Consider the following 26,471-nt stretch of genomic DNA (forward strand, 5'->3'; position numbering starts at 1 on the left):
GCTGAGGCCAAGCTCCAGGTCCCCTTTTGTGGGGAAGGTTTGGGAGGATCCCACTTTACTGGCACTTTAGGAGAGCAGTACAGCCTGTGATGCTCACTTAAGCACATGGGAGGGACAGAAGAAAGCCCAACATGACAAACCCATACACAGCCAACGTGACCTCCTTTCCTTCTGGCTGAGCTGAGGGCTTCTTTCCCAACTGAGAAGAAGGCAAGGTGAGGGTTCTCAGGCTTAGAGCTCAGTAAGAAAGCCCAGACCTTACCCCCACCCAAACCACCCCTAAAAGGAAAGACACTGAATTGGAAGCTCATGTCTGGTTTTCATCAGCCATTTTAAGAATTTCCCTTAGGCTACAGAAGTACAGGGCTAGTAGAGCTCAGAGCTCCAGGCCCTCCAGGGAGACTGGCCTACTGGCCATTTTAATCACAGAGCAGACAGGTGAGCAGCACATGACCCCTTGTCAGATAAGGCAGTGGAATAAGGTTTGACCCACAGAGGAGGACACTCAGGCTCTGTTGCTCAATGACAATGAACTCTTCCAGGCACAGAGGACGAGGGTCCATTGCTCCCAGATTTGCAATAGAATAGCAACGGTTTCTCCACCATTAAGAAACAGAAGCCAAGTTTCCTCTTTGGAGAGTATCCAAGCCGAGGCTATAAAAAGGAAGCTTCTTTACATTTTGAACACTCCCAAGTGGGATTTCAAGAGTCATATAAACACCAAACATGGAGTTCATCAGGCTCCAGAGTCCAGAAACATCTCCAATGGCCAGATCACATGGCAGATGCTGCTTCTGGTATTGAAACATGGAGCTGGCCAGTTTCCTAGTTACTCCCCTGACAACCATTAAGTCGTATAAGCTTCTCTTGACTTGCATACCCAACTTCTGGCCAAACCTGACTGAGGGCTTAAAGGAACCAACTGGGAAGGTCACAAACAAACCAACAGAACCAAGATGCGTGCTAAAGAACAACAGCTGGAGCAGTGAGCCAAAGAGCCCTCCACTGTGGCCACCTACTGAGGGTAGTGAAACAACAGTCTGTTCTGCAGCCCAAGGCTCTTTGGAGAGGCATCCAGATGTCTCTTCTAGCTCAGGCTGCATGTGGAGAGAGCAATGAGTGGAGGGAGAAGGCAACACAGGGAAGAAGTTTCCATCCGGATTTCCAGGGAGAATTCCTCAGGTGGACGGAGGCTTGGACGAAAAAAAAAACCCAACAAATATATGCCTGGAAGGTATGAGGAGTTATCCGTGTTGTGTTCTCTGCAGATTTAAAAATGAAACACAACGATCCTCTGAGTCCAACAAAAAGGCAGCCTGAGCTATGAAATTCTTTTCTGTGATTTTTGGCATCAGAACCATATATATACTCTCTGTCCCTTTTAGCTCCCAAGTGGAAGGACTGCAGGGAAAGGCACATCACAGCAGCGCTGCCCCAGGGTAGGTGGGCTTCCTGAACCAGCTAAATGTCCCCATGGATGTCAATGGCAATGCAGTATCCCTGCATTCAAAGCTCCAGTGAGAGAACACAGAGTCCCTGACCAGCTGCTGGAGACTGGAGAAGACCCAGCTGGCTTGACACTCAGGCCAGCGCTGGCTCACGGTGACAGCCGCAGGCATGGCAGTAGCGGGATAGCTCAGTAGAAACGCTTCCGGCTCTGTTCCTGCCATTTGTTGTACAGTATGATGCCAATGACAATGGCAAATACGGAAAACACCAGCGAGAAAAAGACGATGAGGAAGAGGGCCAGGCCACTCAGGGGGGGCAATGGGGCAGTCACTGAGGAAACAAGAGGGAAGCACGTCAGAATCAGGAGCCCACCCAGTTGGAGTATCAAGTCCCCAGTTTCTGACACTCATTTCTGGGAGCCCGAGGGCAGAAAGACACTCCCTTTCCAGGGGCCTCAATTTAAAAAATGAGCAGCCCTACTCATCTGTAACATGGAGACCAGCAGAATGGCAGGAGCCTGTGCTCCATGAACACAGGAAATGGCCCAGCGAGCTGTGGGTGCAAGTCACCCCAGACCTCCCAGGCACAGGGACCTCCTCTCTAAGCACAGGGCCATTTCCCCGATCCCCTGCGCTCACCCTCAGGCAGCTTCATGTTGTCCACCGAGGGCAGGAACACATCTCGATGCAGCTTCTCCTCTTCTGGGGTTCTCTCCACCGTCAGTTCAAACAACTTCAGGGAGATGACGTCGTGATTATCTAAAGGAAAAAAGCATAGGGAGGACCCAAACCACCCCAAAAAGAGGTATCTTGGGAGTTTCACGCTACAGCTCATTAGCAGTGACCCTGGATTTTTTTTTTAGAAACATAAGTAATCTCTCCATCCTGCGTGAGGCTCAAACTCATGACCCCAAAATCTAGAGTCAGATGTTGTGCCAATTGAGCCAGCCAAGTGCCCCGCTAGCAGTGACTGAAAAAAATAACTGAAACCTGTTTCCTTTCATGTAAAAATAAGGATGGGGAATAGAGAATAATCTATTACTGAGGATTTAAGTTTTTATCAACAGGCATGCATTATCTATATAGTTTTAAAAAACTTAGATATAATGCAAGCATTAAAGCCCACCTCGTACGTAAAACCTTGGAACACAGTGAGGGAAGACACAGCACCAGTTTCCCATCCGTGCAGACAATATGCCCAAGCAATATAGGAAAGGGCCTCATGCCAGCTGATTAATAGGCCTTGAGCAGGGCATAGCTATTGGCATGGCACACACTTTCCATCTGGGCAATGACATTCTCCACAGTTGCTTATAACTATCACCCTGAATATCTCACTAATAATTACTAGAGAAAGGATCAAGGAATTAGGGACTCCCATTTTTTTCCTCTATTTTTTAAGATTTTATTTATTTGAGAGCATGCACACATGCACGTGCATGAGTTTGGGAGGGGCAGAGGGACAAGTGGACTCCCCACTGAGCGGGGAGCCCAACACAGGGCTCCATCCCAGAACCTCTGGGATCATGACTTGAATGGAGGATGGACGCTTGACTGACTGACCCACCCAGGTTTGCTTTTTCTCTTTTTAAAGTGTTGTTATAATCTCATTGATTCAAACATGTTTGATGTGTTTCAAGACATTGAACTTGTTTACATCTTATAGATGATCAACATGACCCATCTGCCTCCAGTGAGAGCCCACTCAAGTTGGCTCTTGAGCTCTTTTACATGAACCTAGAAGTTTTTATCTTCCTTGCTTTCCTGGAAAGTTCCCAGCTTCCCCGTTTCCTGCCTCAGACCTGGTATCAGTCATTTCTCCAAGAAGCTCTTGTTTCCTTTAGCAGGAACTGGTATTAAGAGACCACAAAGCTGAATGCTAGGGGTACTCATGGCTACCAGCATGGTCACTAGAGACTGGATTTCTTTTTTTTTTTTTTTTTTTAAAGATTTTATTTGTCAGAGAGAGAGCAAGCGAGAGCGAGCACAGGCAGACAGAGTGGAAGGCAGAGTCAGAGGGAGAAGCAGGATCCCTGCGGAGCAAGGAGCCCGATGTGGGACTCGATCCCAGGACGCCGGGATCATGACCTGAGCCGAAGGCAGCTACTTAACCAACTGAGCCACCCAGGCGTCCTGAGACTGGATTTCTTAAGAAAAAGACCTAATTTGTATTTAGGGCTATCCTACAGCCAGAGAACAGAGACTTACTAATGTAGACAGTATCACTGAACATCTGGAGCAAAGGACTTTTTCAGATAAAAATTATTCTATTTCCTACTAGCTTTATTCATAATGAATTACACTAGTCAAAAAGCCCAAAAGTTCAGTGCCTTACCTCTTCTCCAAAGAGGTTATGATTAAAGCTCAAGCCAAGGGACAGAATAAACACGGAAGGGGAAGCTACAAGTTGGAAATAAGTAGGAAGAAAATCCAGAGATAGAAAAGTAAAAGAACTAGGTACTGTTAATGCCACATAAATCAAATAGGAGTTTCAGAGTAACTGGTCAAACCAGCTAAAGAGAGGACAGAGAGCAAGGGCTGAGAAGAAAGTACCATGCGTGCCGAGGAAAGAGAAGTAGTTTGGATGAGAACAGTGCTAACATCTGGCTGAGATGCCCAGGAGGCCTGAGTGCAGCGGGCTAGAGTGGGGGATGGCCTGGATACAGAAGCCCCTGAACATACAACACATTCAAACACCAAGCTGGGGGCTGTCAGAAGAGGGACAACAGAGTCAGAGAGTTCAAGGAAAAGCTTAAGAGAAGGGGAGCTCAGCACACCAGGAGCTGGATGGGAAGGAACCAGACTGCAGAAAGGGCACCAGACATGAAGCACAAAACTCCAAACACGGGCTGGAAGAGCTGGCCTGAAGAGGCAGACCCTGCTTTCCATAGCACCAACCGTCTCCTAGAGCCAAATGCACTAGCCTGGGGTAGGGGTGTTTAAGGGTACCAGACCACCAGAAGAGAAGCACTGTCCAGGTACTTCCCAGAGCTCTCTTTGTCTGGCTCTCCCCTCAGAAGCCTTGCTAAGGCCCGGCACTCAAGACAGGACCTCGGTCAGGACAAATAAAGAGTGCTCATGGCAATACCCGAGAGATCCCCAGTGATGGAGGAGGTGCCAAAGTAGTAGCCCCGGGGCAGACGGACCCCGGGCACCTCGATGCAGTCCCTCCACTCATGCTTGCCATCGATGTCCATCATTATCTAGAATAAAAAGAAAAGATACATAAGGGCTATGAAAGCAGGTGCAAGGCAGCCCATACCACCAACTGGTCGAGAAAGCAAGGACTCACCGTCAAATGTCTCTTGACATAGCGAATCACAAGGAAGGTGTCATAGTGCAGATTGCGGACAATGGCCGTACAGCCCCCCAGCTCTGTAGGCCGCCCATCCCGCTCATGATCGTAGCTGAGTGAGCCATTGTTCACCATGGCTGAGATATAGGGGAAGACCCGCTGGGAAAGCAGGGAAGGAAGAACAGAGGACAGTAAGGAAGCACACTTAGGAATGCCTGTACAAACAGCAATGGGAATTTTGCACATACAAGCTAAGCCCCTCCGGCAGACCAGACAACCACTCCACCTCATCCTTAGCGGCCCCTGAGAATGCACACTCAGATGATCAAAGGCTATGGCCCAGGAAGCAACTGAACTCTCCACCTGCCTTCAGGAATCCCCCTTGCTACCAACCCAGGTGGGCCTGAAATGGCCCCTCTGGAGTCTGACTCAAATCCTTCCAGAGATCACTGTTTGGCACTCACATACATACATGGCCCAGGACCGGTAGTTTCCTTTTGATGTATATATACCTTCTCCCCAATTTGCCATGTAAACCCCTCGAAGGGAAAAAAATCACTATACTTGTATGTCCCCATCTTCCATCCCCCACAACCTCCCACCCCCCACCCTCTCAGGTGAGCATTTTGCACAGAGCAGGTACTCTGAAAATACCTGTTTGATCAGGGAAATCTTTCCATTCCAGATAGCTCCTTTCAAATCCTCAAATCCTGTAAGCATATGATGGATGCTAAATGGATCAGGACTCAGAACCAGCACTGCCAGAACCAGGCTGCTGGCTGGTGTTCTCCAGCCACAAGGACTGTTCTTAGTCGAAAGACCTTCCAGCCCACTTAAGCTTCACCTACACATAACTTCTCCCCATAATACCCTGGGCAAGTTCTCCTACTGCAAGCTTCCCCATAAGCTACCAATCTTCCCACCTACTTCAGAGGCCCCGTCTCTCCAACAGTTGGAGGAGCGAATTCATCCTCAGAAATGATAGGCTAACTATTTAAGAACCAGCCCAGTGCTGAGGCAGTGCAGAGGCAGGGTGATGAAAGGAGAGGAAACAGATACATGCCCCTTCTCTGGTGACTTCCTCATTGTCCTCAATAGTCAACATGCAAGGTGGAGATGCAGTCAAAATCAGAGACTGGTGACTCTCAAGACAACAGCCACATGGGTGTGAACAGGAGCAAATGCTGAATGGACACAGAGGGAGTAAGGCATGGCCATGGTATGTCAAGACTGAGTACCTGGACTCCTGGAGAATATCTCCTCTTCTGGGCCTGAGAGGGTCCAGCAGGTTTTTATAAAAATGAAAGAGGACACAGAAGACAGGAGACCAGGTCAGAAAGAAACAGCCATGGAAGAGCTTTGACCCAGCCGTGGTGGATGAGCAAACCGATCTAAATCCCCAAACAGAACTGCCGGATCTGTAGAGGGCATTTAGCAAGTCCTTACACCCCTCAAAATTACAGGCAAAACTATGTGGACAGATTGCTTGTATGTTTTCTAAGGAGAGGGTCTGTTACTATCCAATTCTTAAAGGGGCCCACTAGGAAAACCTCTCTAAGGCTTTCAGAGACTTCAAAAAACACACAGCATTCCACTGTCCAAGAAGGCCCCACTTTGCTTATGTCTCTGAGAAGGCCAGGCCATGTGTTTTTGTCTGTACAGCTGCAGCAAGGGGAGACAAAGGAGTGACAAAGAGGGCCCATTTCTTCCAAATTCAAGAATCTTAGCCTAAAGGATAAATCCCACCACTTGAGAGACAATGGAGTTAACTCTAATCCAGAGGGATCATTTACCCTCTAATTGAACCTCATGGACATATATTTCCAAACAGCTGCTGTCATTCTAACCTACAATATGTGGACAGGGAAAAAGTTCCGTGTGAGCACTGCAGTATGGCAGATTTAGAAAAATCAAGAGGCTCAGGGATATTTAGCTTTGGTCCAGAGAACTGCTACAGTTCTAAGCTACTAGCGACAGGAGATACCCACACAAGCTCAGCCCAGCTCTACCCTATGGGAAGGATGTGTGAGGGTGTAGAGCCTGAAGCATTCCTCCTCCTATCAGTGAGCACCTATTAGGAACTGGGCACCGTTCCTGATGCCGGGGGCTCACAGAGCTGACATCACAATGGAAGAGATAACAAATAAATAAAATTACTTCAGAGAGAGAGGTGCCCAGCTGGTTCACTTGGAAAAGCAAGCAACTTCTGATCTCAGGGTCATGAGTTCGAGCCCTACTTTAGGTATAGGGGCTACTTAAAGAAATACAACTCACAAAAAAGCATTTCAGAAAGTACTAATGCTATGATGAGAATATAACAGGCAACATGATAAACTGCTAAGGGAACAAGCTCTCTGAGGAGTTGAGGCCTCATCTTTGGAGAGAGCCACCAAAAGATCTGCGGGCATAAGAAGCATGAGATCGACCTCTTTGAGGACCAGGAGGAGACAGCAGTGTCTGACACACAGCCAGTGAGGGAGAGGTGGGTGTGAGCTGAGACACAAGCCAGATCACACTGGGCCTCAGAAGCCACAGGAGGAAGGAGCACAGGGCAAGTCTCAGAGCAGACCCCCACTGCTCTGCTTCCATGCTACTGGTGGACTATGCCCAGGTCTACAGAAGGGTACGGAATGTGTCAGTAGGTGATCCAATTCTCAATACTCCTCTCCTACAGCGATCGTGTAGAACAAGGGAATTCATAGTATGCTGTCAACATACAGGAATGGGCTTCTGAAAAGAATGCTCCTAACTTCAGTGAACAATCAGGGAAAAGAAGGGATTAAAAATGCCCTGGGTAGCTCATTTATCAACCCCAGCACGCATGATCAGAAGTTTACATTGCATCTTTCAAGAAAGTGAAAGAGACAACTCTTCTTAAGCCATCAGAGCCTTCCTCTTCCCAAGGCTGGTGAGGCATCTGATTATCCAGTGACAGCCAGAGGTAAACTGGCCCCCAGCATCCTCTGGGAGAGCCTTCCAGCTGCAATCCCATGTGGGTCCCTCAGTCTCATTCAATAGGTCTGGGAAGGGCAGGGCATAGGATCATCTATTTCTCTTTTTTTTTTTTAATATTTTATTTATTTATTAGACAGAGAGAGATCAGAAGTGGGTACAGAGGCAGACAGAGGGAGGAAGAAGCAGGCTCCTAGCTGAGCAGAGAACCTGATGCGGGGCTTGACCCTGAGATTATGACCCAAGCCAAAGGTAGAGGCTTAATCCATTGAGCCACCTAGGCGCTCCCATATATTTTTCAAAAAGCACCACAGACAGTTGTAATATGTGGCCAAATCTAAGAACCACCGCACCAGACACAGTACCCCACAACTTTGAAGAATCTGTCTACTTCAGCAACTTGTGACTTGGCCTTCAACTTTTCACCTCACACTAGTAGTAAGTCTTTAAATGCCCTCTTATTTTCCATGCCCAGGCAGGAGTTAAGTGTTCCTTGGGAAGCCACTAATTTCACACAGCAGCTCATTTTCTTTCCTTGGAAAGCAGCCTATATATAGCCAGAACCAAAGGCTGAAGAATCCCTCAGACTCAGGCAAGGTGGTAGTTTCATTCCTAATTTAAGAGTCACTAAAAATTAGAGTCACTCCTACCTATTGTCCAAATGATTATTGCCTGTAGGATGAAGAAATGTTTCCAAATTTTCTACTACAAAGCCACTTAAAAAAAAAAAGAAAAAAAGCCCTCTATGTGGTAATTGTACCCTTAGCCTATCTTGACTAAAGGGAGACCTGTGAACTTGCAGACTTACGGATCCTATGCTAAAATCCCACAGATTCCAAGCATACAAGTAACTGTAAACTAGACAGAAAAAGGAGCCCACCGGCCTCTGTAATCAGGCAGACTGGGTCCTAACAGCAGTTATACGCTCAGAGCTGTATAACCTTGGGTGGATTACCGTAGCTCCTCGAGACATTCCATTTCCTCCCTGTAAGCAGAGAGGGTAATACAGAGCTAGATCACAGGGCTGATCACGAAGATGAAATGAGATACACAGCCTTTAGTAAGCTGTCTGGGAGTCAATAAATGTTCATTCGTTCTAGATACAAATACTACTCCCAGCTGTGCATAGAGGAGCGTCAAGGCACACTTGATCTTAGCCAAAAGGCCGAGAAGCGATGAGGAGCGTCAAGGCAAATACGCATCTTTTAGAGCAGTAATTCCTGGACCATTGGCTGTCACAGACTGGTAAAATCTCCAAAAATATGTTGGAGATTAATGGGCTTGCCATTTTTTGACCTATAAACATTAAATTACAATAATGACAGAACAATCATCTATAATAAACATTTTTAAAATAAAATTTTAATACCAAAAAAATAACAGAATTTCATGATAAACAATTTAGCACTCATGAATTCACTTTACTATTTCTATTTTTTTTTTTAAGATTTTATTTATTTATTTGACAGAGACAGACATCGAGAGAGGGAATACAAGCAGGCTGAGTGGGAAAGGGAAAAGCAGGCTTCCCGCCGAGCCAAGAGACCAATGTGGGGCTCAGTCTCAGGACCCTGGAATCATGACCTGAGCCGAACGCAGACACTTAACAACTGAGCCACCCAGGCGCCCCTACTATTCCCATTGTTAAGACCAATGAAACTGGGGCACTTGGGTGGCTCAGTCAGTTAAGCATCCACCTTCGGCTCATATCATGATCCTGGGGTCCTGGGATCAAGTCCCACCACTGGCTCTCTGCTCACAAGGGAGCTTGCTTCTCCCTCTCCCTGCCGCTCCCTACTCAAGCTCTTTGTCAAATAAATAAATAAGATCTTAAAAAAAAAAAAAAAAAAAAGATCAGTGGAAGTTGTTACCAACCAATATGAGTTCATGAACCAGCATTTAGGAGCCACTCTTCTTAGAGTCATTTTTTCCAACCTAAGGCATAGTGCCGTGGAGTAAGCTGGCCAAGTTTGCTCTCTAGAACCTAGATATGAAGAAAAGGAGAGTGGGAGAGGAGAGGGAAAGAACAGAGCCACAAAAGCTACTGCCAAGGTGTCTGCAAAGTATCCCCTGGGAATGGCATTTAGTGGTATGAATGAGAATAATGGGCATTTTCAGAGCACTTACGCTGTGCCAGGCACTGTAGTCAGTAATGTGCACATACCCATTCATTTACTTCTCACAACCGTAAGTGGTGATATCAGTATCCCCACCGCACTGGTAAGAAAGCTTATTTAAGCAGTAAAACCAGGACTGGAAGCCAAGTAGTCTGGCCCCTCAGCCCTGGCTCAATATCCATGCTTCACTGTTCTCAAATCATTATGGAAAAGTGATTAGTATACACTGTTAGAAACAAACAGAACAAAAGCCCTAGGTCTCTAATATAACCTGAAACACAGAAATATTGGAGAATGGCTCCAGATTCTAAAAAAGGAAAGAAGAGGTGCCTGGGTGGCTCAGTCTCTTGAACAATTGACTCTTCATTTCGGCTCAGGTTGTGATCTCAGGGTTGTGGGACTGAGCCCATGCTGGGATCTTGTCCCTCTCCCTCTGCTCCTCCTCTAGCTTGTGTGCGTGTGCCTCTCTCTAACAACAACAACAAAAAAGACATCTTAAATTTTAAAAAAAGGACAGGAAAGAGGGGCACCTGTGTGGCTCAATTGGTGAAGCATCCAACTCTTGATTTTAGCTTAGGTCATGATCACAGGGTCATGAGATCAAGCCATGTATAGAGCTCCCCACTCAGCAGGTAGTCTGCTTCAAATTATCTCTCCCTCTCCCCTTCTGGTGTGTGCACACACACTTTCTCTCTCAAATAAATAATTAAAATCTTTAATATGTATATTTTTTTTGTTTACTCATCAGTTGATAGAACATTGAGTTATATCCATTTTGTGGCTATAAACAGTGCTTATGAACATTTATGCAACTTTTTGTATAGACATGATTTCAATTTCTCTTAGGTATATACACCTAGGAGTGAAATTGATGGATGATATCAACTCTGTATTTAGACATTTGAAGCACTGACCAACTGTTTTCCAAAACAACTGCCCATTTCACATTCCCAACCAGCAGTGTATGAGAGTTCCAATTACTCCACACCCTTACCAACACTTACTAGGATTTGTCTTTTTTATATAAGCTATGACTAAATAGCCACAAGTGGGTATTAAGTAGCATCTCATTGTGGTTTTGATTTGTATGGCCCTGTTGGCTAATGATGCTGAACATCTTTTCATGTTTCTCCATCCTTTGTGTATCTTCTTTGGGGAAATACTTATTCAGATCCTTTGGTTATTTTTTTTTTTTAAGATAAAAACTATTTTCCAAGTAACCTTTACAACCAACATGGGGCTCAAACCCACAACCCCAATATCAAGTGTCACATGCTCCACCAACTGACCCAGCCATTTTTAGATGAGTTGTCTTTTTTACTATAGAACTATATCTAGAATATATAAAAACAAGTCCCTTATCATATATACAATTTTCACTGATTTTCTCCCATTCTGTGGGTTTATTTTTACTTTCTTGATGGTATCCTCCAAAGCATAAGTTGTTGCTTTGTGGGGTGGTTTTGTTTTTCTTTTGTTTGTTTGTTTTTTTTTAAACGTAGACTCCATGCCCAGTGTGGAGCAAATGTGGGGCTTGAACTCATGACCCTGACATCAAGACCTGAGCTGAGATCCAGAATCAGATGCGTAATTGACTGAGCCACCCAGGTGCCTGCCCCTGAAAAAAAAAAAGAAGTAAAAACGGAGAAAAGAAAGGGTGCCTGGGTGGCTTGGTCAGTTAAGCATCTGCTTTCAATGGGCACATGGGTGGCTCAGTGGGTTAAGCCTCAGCCTTTGGCTTAGGTCATGATCTCATGATCCCTTGCTCAGCAGGGAGCCTGCTTCTGCCTGCCTCTCTGCCTACTCGTGATCTCTGTGTGTCAAATAAATAAATACTTTAAAAAAAAAAAAGCATCTGCCTTCAGCTTGCATCATAATCCCATGGTCCTGGGATCAAGCCCCACATCAGGCTCCCTGCTCAGCAAGGAGCCTGCTTCTCCCTCTCCCTCTCCCCTTCCACCCTGCTCATGCTGTCAGTCACTCTCTCAAATAAATAAATAAATAAAATCTTAAAAAAAAAAAAAAGTATAATCTATTTTTTTTCCCCAAATCATCTGTTTGTGTGTGGCTTTTGTTTTTGGTGTCGTATCTTAAAAACCTTTGCTTGATCCAAGGTAATGAAGAATTAACCCTATGTTTTCTTCTGAGAGTTTTAGTTTTAGCTTTTGCACTTAGTTTTCCAGTTCATTTCAAGTTAAATTTTTTGTATGGTGGGGACAATTTCATTACTCTGCATGTAGACATCCAGTTGAGTCAGCACCTTTTGTTGAAAATGGTTCTTTCGGGAGCCCAGGTGGCTCAGTGGGTTAAAGCCTCTGCCTTTGGCTCGGGTCATGATCTCACGGTCCTGGGACGGAGCACCGAGTCAGGCTCTCTGCTCAGCAGGGAGCCTGCTCCCCACTCTCTGCCTGCCTCTCTGCCTACTTGTGATCTCTCTCTCTGTCAAATAAGTAAAATCTATTTAAAAAAAAAAAAAAAAAAAGAAAATGGTTCTCTCCCCATTGAATTATCTTGACAGCTTTATCAAAAATCAACTGATCACGGGACGCCTGGGTGGCTCAGTTGGTTGAGCAGCTGCCTTCGGCTCAGGTCATGATCCCAGCGTCTTGGGATCGAGTCCCGCATCGGGCTCCTTGCTTGGCAGGGAGCCTGCTTCTCCCTCTGACTCTGCCTGCCACTCTGTCTGCCTGTGCTTGCTCTCTCTCTCTGTCAAATAAATAAATAAAATCTTTAAAAAAAAAAAAAAAAAAAATCAACTGATCATAAACATGAGGACTTACTTCTAGGACTTTCAATTCTATACCATTGATCTATAGGTCTATCCTTATGCCAGTACCACGCTGTCTTTATTACTGCAGCTTTGTATTAAGTTTTGAAATGAAATATGACTCCTACAACTTTGCTCTTCTTTATCAGTATTATTTTGGCTATTTTAGTTCTCTTGCATTTCCATTTCTTGCATTTTCGGATCACCTTGTCAATTTCTACGAAGAAGCCAGCTAGGTTTCTGATAGACACGGAATATGTCAAATCTAGAGACCAACGTGGGAAGCATCATCATCTTAACAATATAGCTGTTCTTTGACAACATGGGTTTGAACTGCATAGGTCCACTTCCATGTCAATTTTTTTTAAATACAAAGACAGTACTATAAATGTATTTTCTCTTATGGTTTTAATAACATTTCCTTTTCTTTAGCCCATTTTATTGTAAAAATACAGTATACAGGGGCGCCTGGGTGGCTCAGTGGGTTGAGCCTCTGCCTTTGGCTCGGGTCACGATCTCAGGGTCCTGGGATTGAGCCCCGCGTCGGGTTCTCTGCTCATTGGGGAGCCTGCTTCCTCCTCTCTCTCTGCCTGCCTCTCTGCCTACTTGTGATCTCTGTCAGATAAATAAATAAAATCTTAAAAAAAAAAAAATACAGTATACAATACATATAACATAAAAAACGTGTTAATCAACTGTTTATATTATCTGTAAGGCATCTGGTCTGGTCAACAGTAGGCTATTAGTAGTTAAGTTCCAGGAGAGTCAAAAGTTATGTGTGGGGGCACCTGGGTGGCTCAGTGGGTTAAGCCTCTGCCTTCAGCCCAGGTCATGATCTCAGGGTCCTGGGATCGAGCCCTGCATCGGGCTCTCTGCTCAGCAGGGAGTCTGCTTCGCCCTCTCTCCCTCTCTCTCTCTCTGCCTGCCTCTCTGCCTACTTGTAATCTCTGTCAAATAAAAAAAAAAAAAAAAAAAAAAAGTTATGTGTGGCTTGTCAACAGTGTGTTAGGGGTGGGGTTGTCCGTGCCCCTAACCACCTCCCACTGTTCAAGGATCAACTATACTAAGTTTTCTGATTCATGACACAGGATATATTTCCATTTACTTAGGACTTAACTTTCTTTCAACAGTATTTTATAGTTTTCAGAGTGTACTTTTATTTTTAATTATTTGCAAGTATTTTATTCTTCATGATAGTATAAGTGGAATTTTTTTTAAGATTATTTATTTATTTGAGAGAGAGAGCATGTGTGCACACACAAGCCAGGGAGAGAGGAGAGGGAGGAGCAGACTCCCCGCTGAGCAGGGAGCCCAACTCGGAGCTTGATCCCAGGACCCTACGATCATGACCTGAGCTGAAGGCAAACGACTGAGCCACCCAGGCGTCGCTGGAACTGTTTTCTTACCTTCATTTTCTGACTGCCCAGTGCCAGCATACAGATGTATAATTGATTTTTGTATATTGATCTGGTATCCTGCAACTTTGCTGAATTCATTTATTAGTTCTAGCAGTATTCTTGCTAATTCTTTAAGATTTTCTACATACAACATCATGTCATCTACAGTTCTACATTTCCTTTGCAATCCAGATGTTTATTTTCTTTTCTTACACAACTGCCCTGACTAGAACCTCCAGTACAATGCTAAATAGAAGTAACAAGAATGGGGCACCTGGGTGGCTAAGTCGGTTGAACATCTGACTCTTGGTTTCAGCTCAGGTCATTCTCTCAGGGTCCTGGGATCAGGCTCTAAGTCCGGCTCTGCACTCAGTTCAAAGTGTGCTTGGGATTCTCTCGCCCTCTCCCTCTGCTCCTCCGACTCATGCCCCTGTTCTCTTTCTCTCTCTCTAAAATAAACAAGTCTTTTTTTTTCTCTTAATAAATAAGTTTTTTTAAAAAGAAAATAAGGGGGCGCCTGGGTGGCTCAGTGGGTTAAGCCTCTGCCTTCGGCTCAGGTCATGATCTCAGGGTCCTGGGATCGAGCCCCACATAGGGCTCAGTGGGGAGCCTGCTTCCTCCTCTCTCTCGCTGCCTAATTGTGATCTCTGTCTGTCGAATAAATAAATAAAAAATCTTTAAAAAAAAATAAATAAAAATAAAATAAAATAAAATAAGTAACAGGAAGGGATGTCCCCATCTTATTCCTGATCTTAGTGAAAGCATTCAGTATTTCACAGTTAAGTATGATATTACCTGAGGGTTTTCATAGATGCCCTTTATTAGGTTGAAAAAGTTCCCTTCTATTCCTAATTTGTTGAATGTTTTTATTAACATAAAGATACTACATTTTCTCAAGGTTTTTTTTTTTTTTAAAGATTTTATTTAGGGGCGCCTGGGTGGCTCAGTGGGTTAAGCCACTGCCTTCGGCTCAGGTCATGATCCCAGGGTCCTGGGATCGAGTCCCGCATCGGGCTCTCTGCTCAGCAGGGAGCCTGCTTCCTCCTCTCTCTCTCTGCCTGCCTCTCTGCCTACTTGTGATCTCTCTCTGTCAAATAAATATATAAATTCTTTAAAAAAAAAAAAAAAAAAAGATTTTATTTATTTATTTGACAAAGATCACAAGTAGGCAGAGTGGCAGAGGAGGAAGCAGGCGCCCTGCAGAGCAGAGAGCCCAATGCGGGGCTCGATCCCAGGACCCTGGGATCATGACCTGAGCTGAAGGCAGAGGCTTAACCCACTGAGCCACCCAGGCGCCCCCTTATTTTTTTTTTTTAAAGACTTATTTACTAAGAGAAAAAAAAGACTTGTTTATTTTAGAGAGAGAGAAAGAGAACAGGGGCATGAGTCGGAGGAGCAGAGGGAGAGGGCGAGAGAATCCCAAGCACACTTTGAACTGAGTGCAGAGCCGGACTTAGAGCCTGATCCCAGGACCCTGAGAGAATGACCTCCTCTCTCTCTGTCTGCCTCTCTGCCTACTTGTGATCTCTGTCTGTCAAATAAATAAATAAATCTTTGAAAAAAAAAAAAAAAAAGAATTTTTTAGAAGAACTGGTACTAACTCTACTGTCTTTGTTTGACAGAAAACAGTGAAGCCGTCTGGACCCAGGCTTTTCATTGTGAGTCATTTTTTATTACTAATTCAATCTCTTCCTGTTACAGATCTATCCAGATTTCCTATTTTTTCCATTATCATTTTTTTTTAATTTTATTTATTTGCCAGAGATAGAGAGAGAGAGTACACACAAGCAGGCAGAGAGGCAGGCAGAGGCAGCGAGAGAAGCAGGCTCCCCACCAAGCAAGGAGCCCAATGCGGGACTTGATCCCAGGACCCTGGGATCATGACCTGAGCCAAAGGCAGCGGCCTAACCAACTGAGCCACCCAGGTGTCCCCCCACTATCATTTTTAACAACCACTTCTGATCTGGCAATCTTACTATGGCACAGGCAATACCCTGCACTCCCAAAATAGTTCAACTCTTGACTCACTCACCTAAACTACAATTTCATTATTGCTGACAGGGAAATTGAGGTTACCATGTTAAACATATCTGTTAAACATAACATGTTTACGTTATGTTTAACAGATATGTTTAACAGCCCAAATGCAGGGCTCGATCCCACGACCCTGATATCATGAACATAAACATGTTATGTTTACCAATCTGTCCTGATTTCAGAGAGCCAAGCCTAAACTGAACTCCTGTTCTCAGATGCATTACTGGTTGCTAATATTTTCCCTGTATTTCCTCATGAACCAATGTGGCTGCAAGTAAGCTGAGCAACAAGGTCATGTGCTCTGTTGACAAGGAAACAAGAAACCAGAGAAACATTTTTACCACCACCTTGAGGGATTTGGTGAATTGTTCCACACTCCCTCCCGCCAGCTCCTGTTCTCGTCCCACACATCCTCTAGGTGACATTTGCAAGTTTTCAAAAGGTATCGTATTTGTCACCCTCTTCTGATGTACTTAAAAATAATAAAACAAAATAATGAGATTGTAGGCTGGAAGCAAACCCTCTCTGTGTCACTGACAAAATTTTATTTTTAAAGATTTATTTGACACAGAAGGAGCAGCAGGCAGAGGGAGAGGGAGATGCAGACTCCCCACTGAGTAGGAAGCCCGATGTGGGACTCCATCCCAGGGCCCTGAGATCATGACTTGAGCCAAAGGCAGCCACTTAACTGACCAAGCCACCTAGGTCCCAACGGACAAATTTTTTTAACCTTTCTTTACTTCAGTTTCTTACCCATAATGTAAAGATAACAGTAATATCTACCCCCAAAGAGTTGTTACAAGTAAATAACATGTATGAGTGTTGGAAACAAGGCCTGGCACCTTTATGTAGGCTATCAAAGTAAACCATGCCGCCAACAAAACACACTCGATTTTACCCTCTAAAATAGTTCCAAGTTGTTGCACTGAATATAAGCTCTAAGAACTAAAATTACATAGGAGATGATATGTGAATAATAAGTATCTCCATTCTTTTGGGGCGCCTGGGTGGCTCAGTGGGTTGAAGCTTCTGCCTTCAGCTCAGGTCGTGATCCCAGGGTCCTGGGATCGAGCCCCATGTCGGGCTCTCTGCTCAGCAGGGCGCCTGCTTCCTCCTCTCTCTCTCTCTCTGCCTGCCTCTCTGCCTACTTGTGATCTCTGTCTGACAAATAAATAAATAAAATCTTTAAAAAGAAAAAAAAAAGTATCTCCATTCTCAAGGAAATCAACCTGGCAGAACAATGGATGGGAGAGAGTAGAGCATCATAATTAAAACCACAGCCTCTGGGGCACCTGGGTGGCTCAGGCATTAAGCGTCTGCCTTTGGTTCAGGTCATGATCCCAGAGTCCAAGATCAAGTCCCACACTGGGCTCCCTGCCCAGCCAGAAGCCTGATTCTCCCTCTCCCACTCCACCTGTTGGTGTTCCTTCTCTCACTGTCTGTCAAATAAATAAAACCTTTAAAGAGTAAAAAAAAAAAAAGCACAGCCTCTGGTATCTGGTATGTTCAAAATCTGACTCCATTTATACTGGCTGTTACCTTGAACAAGACATTTCTCTAAGCTTCTGTACTCATTCATAAATGGGGAAAAATAATACTAACTCTAAGGAGTTTTGATGAGGATTAAGACAGTAAAGTACCTGGCACATAAGAGCCACCAAATAAACAAAAACCACTTTGATGAGTTTTCTTAAATGTCATTTTAATAAACACATGTGTTTAACAGGTAAACAACTAATACGGAAACAAGGACCTCGTATTGGTCCAGGGGTTCCCAATCCTGACTACACATGTGACTCACCCGGAGCACTCTGAAAAAGAAAGGTTGCCTACGCTGCACCTAAGACAAATAGAATTATACTCTGAGCTTGGGGCCTGGACATCCATATATTTTTTTTTTTAATTTCACTTTTTAAAATATTTTATTTATTTTATGGGGCACCTGGGTGGCTCAGTGGGCTAAAGCCTCTGCCTTCGGCTCGAGTCATGGTCCCGGGGTCCTGGGATCGAGCCCAATGTCGGGCTCTCTGCTCAGCAGGGAGCCTGCTTCCTCCTCTCTCTCTCTGCCTGCCTTGCTGCCTGATTGTGATCTCTGTCTGTCAAATAAATAAATAAAATCTTTTAAAAAAATAAAATAAAATAAAATATTTTATTTATTTTAGAGAGACAGATTCTACACAAGCACAGGTAAGCAGTGGGGGAAACGGGGAAGGGAATCTCCAGCAGACCCTACACTGAGCCCAATGCAGAGTTCGATCCCATGACCCTGATATCATGATCTGAATCAAAATCAAGAGTCAGATGCTTAATTAACTGAGCCACCCAGGTCCCCTGGACGTCAGTATTTTTAAAAGCACTCCAGGCAATCTCAATGTATAGCTGGGAGTGAGAACCTGAATAGCCAGAAAAAGTGCCAATCTTTACTAACCAAAACTAATTTTATTAGCAAGACTCTTCTTACAAAATAAGCCATCACATCTGCCAAATGAGAACTACTATTATCCGATGGTGAAATGGAAGCTAAGAGAATCTCCACACTTTATTTCTGGAAGAAGCAGAGAGCCACATTTAGAAGTCTAGTCAAGCCCTAAAGCCCATACCCTTACTCAGATGCATCTCTAACTACCCCTATTTCCTCAGCATGACCATAAACCTAGTCATGACAGTCTCCTCATTAAAATCCTTTATAACAGGGACACCTGGGTGGCTCAGTGGGTTAAGCCACTGTCTTCGGCTCAGGTCATGATCCCAGGGTCCTGGGATCGAGCCCCAAATCGGGCTCTCTGCTCAGCAGGGAGCCTGCTTCCTCCTCTCTCTCTGCCTGCCTCTCTGCCTGCTTGTCATCTCTCTCTGTCAAATAAATAAATAAAATCTTAAAAAAAAAAAAAATTCCTTTATAACACTTACCCCCTCAGGATAAAGCCCAGACTCCTTACCAGGAACACCTCACCCCAGAATCTGGCCCCAGTGCGCACAGTGAGGATGAGTCACGTACATTCGGATGGCTCTGCCACTGGTCCAAACAGCCAAACCACCACCCACCCAAGCAGACACCACTCAATCTCAGGGGCCAGTCAACTTGCCCAAGAGGCAACAGTAAAGAATGGCACAGGAATGGTGGCAGCTAAAATTGAGCAACATGGCAAGACTGGGGCTCTGTTTTTCTTTCTAGCATCATCTCTCTCTGATCTCTTCTCTCACTTTATCACCTTAACACATGCTTTTCCCTCTGCATGGCACACTGGTTCCTAATTCTGCAGACATCAGTGTAAATGTCACTTCCTGGAGGAAGTCTTCCCCACCACCACCACACTGTCCTGCTCCTGGTTCGACACACCTCTTGTGTCTTCTATAGCACCCCACATTTCCCCCAGGAACATCCTCACACCTCAGTGCTCCTGAGTGCAAGGATCCTGCTGGTCTTCTCACTAAGTCTCGCAACTATTAAGCTCCTGCTGTATGGTCGAGTGAGGAGGAACATAGGAAACACGGAGATGCTACTGTGAACGGCCTCACAACAAAAAGTCATTTTCCTAACTTGGGTCTCTATTTCCACCGCTTACAGTGAACTCTGTGTGCAATGCTGAAACTGTTGAATCTGCTGAATCTGGGTGTTGCACATATGATCATGTATTCTTCCCATTTCTTTTAACAAGCCTTCGGTTTTTCATAAAAAACTTTCATAAAAAACTTTAAGGAAAAAAAATAAAGTGAGTTCTGTCTCTATCCTCAATACTGCCTTTCTTGCTATTATTTAGCTACAGGATATCCATCAACACCTGTCATAATTGCTTTCCCACCATCTAATGTCATGGCCATCAGGCAAAGAATATAAACCTGTTGGCAGTATAAGAAAGTACTAAAGAACCCTAGGGTCAGCCAACAAAAAGCAAGAGGCTTCTGCCAACAGCCAGAAACGGGACTGGAACAAAACGTTTCCTCCAGGACAACAGAATTGCTGTTCGGGTCTAAAAACAGGAAGAAGAAAAGGAGACTCGAAAGAGTGAGCAAGCTACAGAAGAGAGCACAGCAGTGATCTATTAAGTCAGGGGAGCTGAGTTATATAAATTCAGCTTGCTCTGGTGCAGGGCCTAGGAGCCAAATCACCAACCAGCCAAGCATGCTCGATTCCAGCAGCTACCTAATGTGCACAAAAGAACACTGTGAACACTAAAGAAAAAGGCCCCAATCACAACAGCCATTCCCAAAGGACTGTGCACCATAAACTGTTCTCTCTAGAACACTCTGACAAGGATATTAACTTTTCAAGTTCAACAGATGAAAAAAATAGAATGAAAACCCTCACTTTCTAGCCCCTGTTCCCTCGTGAATGTTCCTGAGGCAAAGAACTGTGATATCAGTGCAGCTGACCTAAGCTCTAACACTTGCCATTACCTCTTGCTGCTTCTCCTCATTGGGGTACGTGTCTACAAATACTCCCAGCCCCACAAATTTGTCCATGTTTCCAAACACAGGCCCTAGAGAGAGAGAACAGATGATGAACAATGAAATAAAGCCAAGAGTTGATAAAGGAAAAACATATCACTATGATGGACGAAAAAGTAAAATTCAAGTGACTCCCAGGCCTCTCTTTAAGATGAGAAAACATATGTAAAAGCATCCGGTAAAGTGCAGGGCCTGTACCAAGCACCCAATAAAGTCGGTAGCTGTTTGTTACTGAAGGCAGGGGGAAGAGAGAAGGCCACTGCAACACTGTTTAGCACTACAGCTGCTCCCTGGTCCAAACCAGTTGCTAAGGCGCCCCAAAAGAATTTTGCTTCACGAACGCTTGGTGACAACTATGCCCCTGAGAGAGAGCTGAATTCCCAAGTTCCGCTTCTTGTTGCAAAAAAGAGATCAGGTCAAATCAGGTTGAGTTTGCCACGTCCTTGGAGCAACAGCTCCCATGCAACTCCTAACTCAAGGAGTTCTGAGACCATTCACTACGCATGCTACGAAGAAGTCAGCTCACCCAGTCACCTGTGTTTGGGAAAGCCAAGGCTTTCACCCACCCAAATGGCCATTCGGCCTCCAAGGGAAACCAGAAGGGACTAATTAGCACAATCTCGCCCCAGGATGAGTCAAGTTCTGCTGCTCTATTGGGACTCAGACCCCATTCTAGAGACTGGATAGGCTGGTCTTCATCCGCAGACATCAAGGGAGTGGGAAAACTGCTGGCACTGGCGGGGCGGGGAAGGGAAGACATATGCTTCTCAAAGAGAGGGCACATGAGAAAGCAGACCTGTCGTACCCCACACAAGAGCACCCAGGCTCCCAATACCTGGCTGCATCCGATCCTTCGTGTACCAGATTGCCAAGCCATCCCCATGCAGATTCTTCTTCCCTTGTCCGTGGATTTTGAAGTGCACCTGCAACTCCCAGTCTCTCAGGAAGCATGGCTAGAGTGAAAAAGACACCGGAATCAATGAAAGGCACGAAATGTGAAAGCCCTCAAGCCCTCAGAGTGGTCTAGAGACTTGGAAAACCTAAGTTCAGGCAACATGAGGCAACGGGTTGAAACTGAAATCTATGACTTACTAAGTGTTTGCGTCATAAAATCAAACAGGTTAGGCCGTCCAACTGCATATGGTATTTACTATAAGAGTGAATAAGCCTCCCAATTATCTTCAGTACCTCCCATAGGAACAGGACAGTACTCCAAAGTTGGAAAAGACAAGAGATTGCTAAGGCGGCAGAGCAAAGCATCTCAGCCTTTAGAGTACAGGTGGCTATCTGCAACTTCAGATCACTCCTCTGACAGATTCTAAAAACTGTGGATTTCAAGAAAGGTCAAAGTCTCATTCATTACAAAAGAATTTTTTTTAATTTAAAAAAAAAAAGGCTAAGTCATTATGCAAAGGTTTCTAGGAATAATTAGCAGACATGTAAACAACTCTAATTAGCTAGACTTGGCCCTATGTCAAGCTGAGGGGCAAGCTAGAATTCCCCAAGAGGGGGTAAATTACAGTTACAGTTCCCTAAAACCTCATGCCCATGGCCAAGAAGCATAAATGTACCAAAGGAGAACACCACCATCCCCACCCCAGGGACAGCTTCTAATGGAAAAACATTAAGGAGGTGGATACTAAAAAGACTCCTGTGTTTGTTCTTTGGGGGTTTTTTTCTTTAACTGTGTATCAAAGGCTTGGAAAAATGGAGAAGGAGATAAGTGGATGGTTAAGTGCTCTAAAGAGCTGAACACTTTTTCAAGGAGAAAGCAGAGTAGCTATCTGGCTTATACAGGCTCCTGATTAACAGTCACTACGAACAAAGAAGGGAATGAGGAGCAGATAGGCCAACAGGATTCACCCAGAATCTTTATACAGATTGTTCTGGCTCTTGAGCAAGATATTGCTAGATCATTTTTAGCTTTCATTTTTAATTTCTGGGAAATCTTCCAAAAGTGTTAGTATCAGGAGCACACAGTCAAATGAAAGGGAAGAAGTTACTTCTGAATTCATCAAAAAAACCCACAGTATCTGATAGCTTACCCTACCTTGAAGAGCCCAGTCCCTGCGTTGTTGTTCTGGGTTCTCTTTCTGCTGTTTCACTTAGATGTCAGGACAAGAGTGAAATTCAGTGGCAAGAAGCTGCCCCAGAGCCAGAGGGTAGGTATTATTCCCCCTGGGATGAGACCAGGGTTAGAGAGGTTCACACTGAGCCAAGAGGTGCCTGCCACTTATCCTGGCCTCCTCTACCATAGTGCCATATGCCTTTGCTCAGGGCTATACCTCACAGAGCTTCTGAGACTTGGCTGTACATTAGATTCACTTGGGAGCTTTTAAAAAATCCAAGTAACCACAGGTATCAACTCACCTGGACAGCCAATTTGAGAACCACTGTTCAAACAAATACATCCTATTCAAATAACTCAGAAACAGCTCCAAAGCTTCTTCTGATAGATAACAACAACAACAACAAAAATACAGCATCAGACAATCTGAAGATGGGCAGGATAACTAGATCCTAAACTAGAACTGATGCTAAAAGAGTTATGTAGGGACAGCTAGCAGGTCAGCAGCAAAGTATCTAGCCCTGGACATAATCATTTAGTTACCAGAGATCTCCATCAATGAAGCTTATAACAGATGCATGTAACACACATTTCTGTAACCATTTTAACTTTCCAAAGTTTTTCATGTCTATTGTCTTATTCTCACAATAACCCTAGTGGGCACGGAGAAGGTATTACAAAGCGCATTTGGCAGACGGAGAAAGGGAGCAATGAGAGAATTAAGTAACAGCGGAGGGCTCACAGTGGGTGTGTAATACGGCGAGATCTGGAACCCAAGTCTGTCAACTGCCAGCCCTTAGTCTCTTCTACCAGAACACGCCACCCTGTACTCTGTCCAAGAATGAGTTCAACAGGGGCGCCTGGGTGGCTCAGTGGGTTAGGCCGCTGCCTTCGGCTCAGGTCATGATCTCGGGGTCCTGGGATCGAGTCCCGCGTCGGGCTCTCTGCTCAGCAGGGAGCCTGCTTCCCTCTCTCTCTCTCTCTCTGCCTGCCTCTCTGTCTACTTGTGATTTCTGTCAAATAAATAAATAAAATCTTAAAAAAAAAAAAAAAAAAAAAAAAAGAATGAGTTCAACACTACAATCTGGGTTAAGAGGCCAGCTTGTGCAAATAGCTCAAGTAGAAACTTCTCTTATCCCTCTGTTCTGTTAGAATTCTCTGTCACATAAAATGAACAGGGAAAAGAAACTGTTCTCTTTGCTGAGGTTCACTTATCAATGACCATGAAAAGTTGTAAATCAAAAATCATGAAAAAGTAAGTTCTTAGCTTATGAGAACCCAAGAAAAAGTATTAAAGAATGCCAAGGTCATTCCCAAAAGTAAAGTGGTTGTAAAAGATTTAGAAAGAGCCCTAGAAACCAAAAAGAAAGCATCGTCTTACACTTGTACAAAATCACAGTGCAGCCACACCAGGAATACTGCATTCACTTCTTGCCGCCATACCTCAAGGAAGACAATGTAGCTAGAAAAGGTCCAGAGAAGGACAAATAAAATGACCAAGGGGCTCCAAGTGGCTTTCACATGAAAATAAAATTTAAAATTAGACACTTCAAAGTGAAATAACAAGGGCAGATACTGGGATGAAGTTTAGGTTAAATTTAAAAGAGCAGTCTTCTACTTTACGAAGTAATTAAATGTGAATTAAATTGTTAACCTCCAAGAAGTAACAGTATCAGGTCAATCAGGAATTAAGACATTTCAGAAAACACGGAGCCTGGGTGGCTCAGTTGGTTAAGCATCTGCCTTCAGCTGAGGTCGTGATCCCAGGGTTCTCAGATCAAGTCCCTCACTGGGCTCCCTGCTCAGTAGAGAGCCTGCTTCTCCCTCTCCCACTGTCGATCCCCCACTTATGCTCTCTCGTTCTCTATCAAATAAGTAAAATCTTTAAAAAAAAAAAAAAAAAGACTTTTCAGAAAACACAATCAAAATGGATTATTTGCTATAACTGGAACAACTGAGAGCATGTCTCTACATATCTGATTGCACTGTGAAGGTCATCCATATTCTATGAAATGAAAATCCGTGACATCCACAGAAGACAGAGCACTGGGGATAAACAGTAAAATTAAGTCAATATGCCACTGCTTAACTTTTTCAGGCTTTCTGGACCACCAACACAGGAGGGAGAAAGATTCTTACCACCCGGTTCCACAGGGCACCCTGTTTACTTTGCATATCTGGGGTAAGGCGGATATACTGGGTCATCACCATGGCGTTGCCCATCAGATTCCACAGTGAGGAACTGCCCGTGCCCACACCTACAGGGAGGAAGTAGATCAGTTAACACTCTTCAACACCAACCCACTCTGAAACCATCATGGATCCCTCCTAAAACTGGAGTCATCGTCATCTTCTCCCTTTCATGACACTTGATCTCCTACCTTGCCTTTCATAAATCTCAAATCCTTAACATCTCCACGGCTTCCTTTCACAAAGGCCTTCTCAGGTGAACACCCCAGAGCACATCAGAGCTAGCACTTTATTCCTGCCTCAATAACCACAGCTTAGATCCATTCCTCCCATTTTATTTGTAAATTTTAGCACCATAAAAGAAAAAAAAAAAAAAAACACAACTCCCCAGTTCTACCAAAAAGAGCTTGACTCTCAGGCCTCTAGGGCTTAATCACATCCTTTCTGTAAACAATACAAGGGTGAAGGTACTTCTCCCAGTACCTCAGGCTTCATGCCTCTTGCCAAGTGAGAACTGTGTCTGTAATAGTCCATTGTGCTACCAGAGACAGCACAGATGAGGCACTCAAGGCATCTGCTGAGTGAATAAATGATCACCCTTAGCAGCTCTGTATATACACTCTTGCACTTTCAGTGATTTGTCTGCTGTCCCACACTCCAGTGGGGAAACAGACTTGTGTGAGTTAAGCCACATGCATTGATTTGGTCCTCTCTGTAGCTAACTACATAAATTTTCTGGTCGATAAAGCTGTGTCTAAGAGCCTAAGAACCCTGAACAGAGCAAAGCTAACTAGCCTCTTTCATCAACAGGGCTCCTGGACTGGAGAGCAGGTGTTTTAACCGGCAACAGAATTTCCTCCTTCTCAATCCGGCCAAGTTCTATCCCGGCTCTGCCTCCTGCTTCATTTCTAGCACATCCACAGCTCCATCGAGAGACCGGCTCTTTGCTAGTGGCCTTCAGTCACTACCCACCATTTGCAGTTCTACCCCCTCCTACATTACTGCTGTCCAACTCCGAGCTCCCCTTTGTCCAGGCCTAGCGCTAGCGGCATCCGAGCCCGGCTTCGACCTGCTGGAAACTTCCAAAACGGGGGGCGGGGAGAGCTGACCCCTGCCCTTTGGACCCGAGTCTCCCAAACGCTGCGGGAGTCCCCGTGTGCCCTCCCCCCGCCGGCAATTTCCTTGGGGCCACGAGCCTTTAGCCACCCCCGGTCACTACCGCTGAGCTCAGATCCCGAAGCCCTCCCCGTGCACGACCACCTCGCCCCGGGCGCCTCACCCTGGTAGGGCTTCGACAGCGAGTGCTCCCGTTTCAAGTACTCGAACGTTTGACCCGCCCCGACTTGCCGTGGTCCCTGCCCAGACCCCATCAAAAGAAGAAGGAGCAACATCCTGGACCAATTCCGAGCCGACAAACGCTGCCGCCACCGCTGCCACCACCCAGAAGGTCCTAGAGTCGCCGCCATCTTTCCCACCGCCGTCCCTTCATTAAAAGCCCGCCCCGTAGGCCAAGCCATTAGCCCAGGGAACCATCTGCCCCGGGTCCCATTGGTTCTCCTCGAGCCCTCGCCCCCGCAGGTGAGCATATCACCGATTGGCTGGCTTGGGTATCAGTTGCCTTGCCAACCCAGGAAAGGGGCGTGGCCTAATGCCTGGCCTCCCTTATTTGCATTTGTCCTGAGCTCCACTAGGCCTGCTGGGAGACGTAGTGATTTCCATTTTGTCTCTGCGTTCCACAGTAAATTTAAAGAGAT

At 45.0% G+C, this 26,471-nt stretch overlaps 1 protein-coding gene across 6 annotated transcripts; it reads right to left on the reverse strand.

Moving 5' to 3' along the window:
* Positions 1 to 312: 312 nt before the first annotated feature.
* On the reverse strand, positions 313 to 26,225 carry LMAN2L (lectin, mannose binding 2 like). 6 transcript variants are annotated; one of them, XM_059134642.1, is made up of 9 exons: positions 25,997 to 26,224; positions 24,667 to 24,785; positions 21,295 to 21,412; positions 20,409 to 20,491; positions 5,982 to 6,014; positions 4,741 to 4,902; positions 4,537 to 4,651; positions 2,088 to 2,207; positions 313 to 1,262 (listed from the first exon to the last, which is right to left on the reverse strand). In XM_059134642.1, the coding sequence occupies exons 1-9, from the start codon at positions 26,181 to 26,183 to the stop codon at positions 1,093 to 1,095; spliced, it is 1,107 nt and encodes a 368-aa protein (XP_058990625.1). In that variant the 5' UTR covers positions 26,184 to 26,224; the 3' UTR covers positions 313 to 1,092. The 6 variants fall into 6 exon arrangements, with proteins under 6 accessions (XP_058990625.1, XP_058990629.1, XP_058990627.1 ...); XM_059134643.1 differs by having other exon boundaries at positions 1,225 to 1,779; positions 25,997 to 26,222; XM_059134646.1 differs by lacking the exon at positions 4,741 to 4,902 and having other exon boundaries at positions 25,997 to 26,225.
* Between the last annotated feature and the right edge of the window lie 246 nt (positions 26,226 to 26,471).

The sequence above is a fragment of the Mustela lutreola genome, chromosome 9 (genome assembly GCF_030435805.1).
Source record: "Mustela lutreola isolate mMusLut2 chromosome 9, mMusLut2.pri, whole genome shotgun sequence".
Classification (NCBI taxonomy): Eukaryota; Metazoa; Chordata; class Mammalia; order Carnivora; family Mustelidae; genus Mustela; species Mustela lutreola.

Coding starts and splice junctions, on each gene's coding strand:
- LMAN2L (XM_059134642.1), bottom strand. CDS start 26,183: ATGGCGGCGACTCTAGGACCTTCTGGGTGGTGGCAGCGGTGGCGGCAG. Junction 20,492..21,294: donor GAAGGATCGGATGCAGCCAG/GTATTGGGAGCC, acceptor CTCTCTCTCTAG/GGCCTGTGTTTGGAAACATG. Junction 1,263..2,087: donor CAACATGAAGCTGCCTGAGG/GTGAGCGCAGGG, acceptor TTAAATCTGCAG/AGAACACAACACGGATAACT.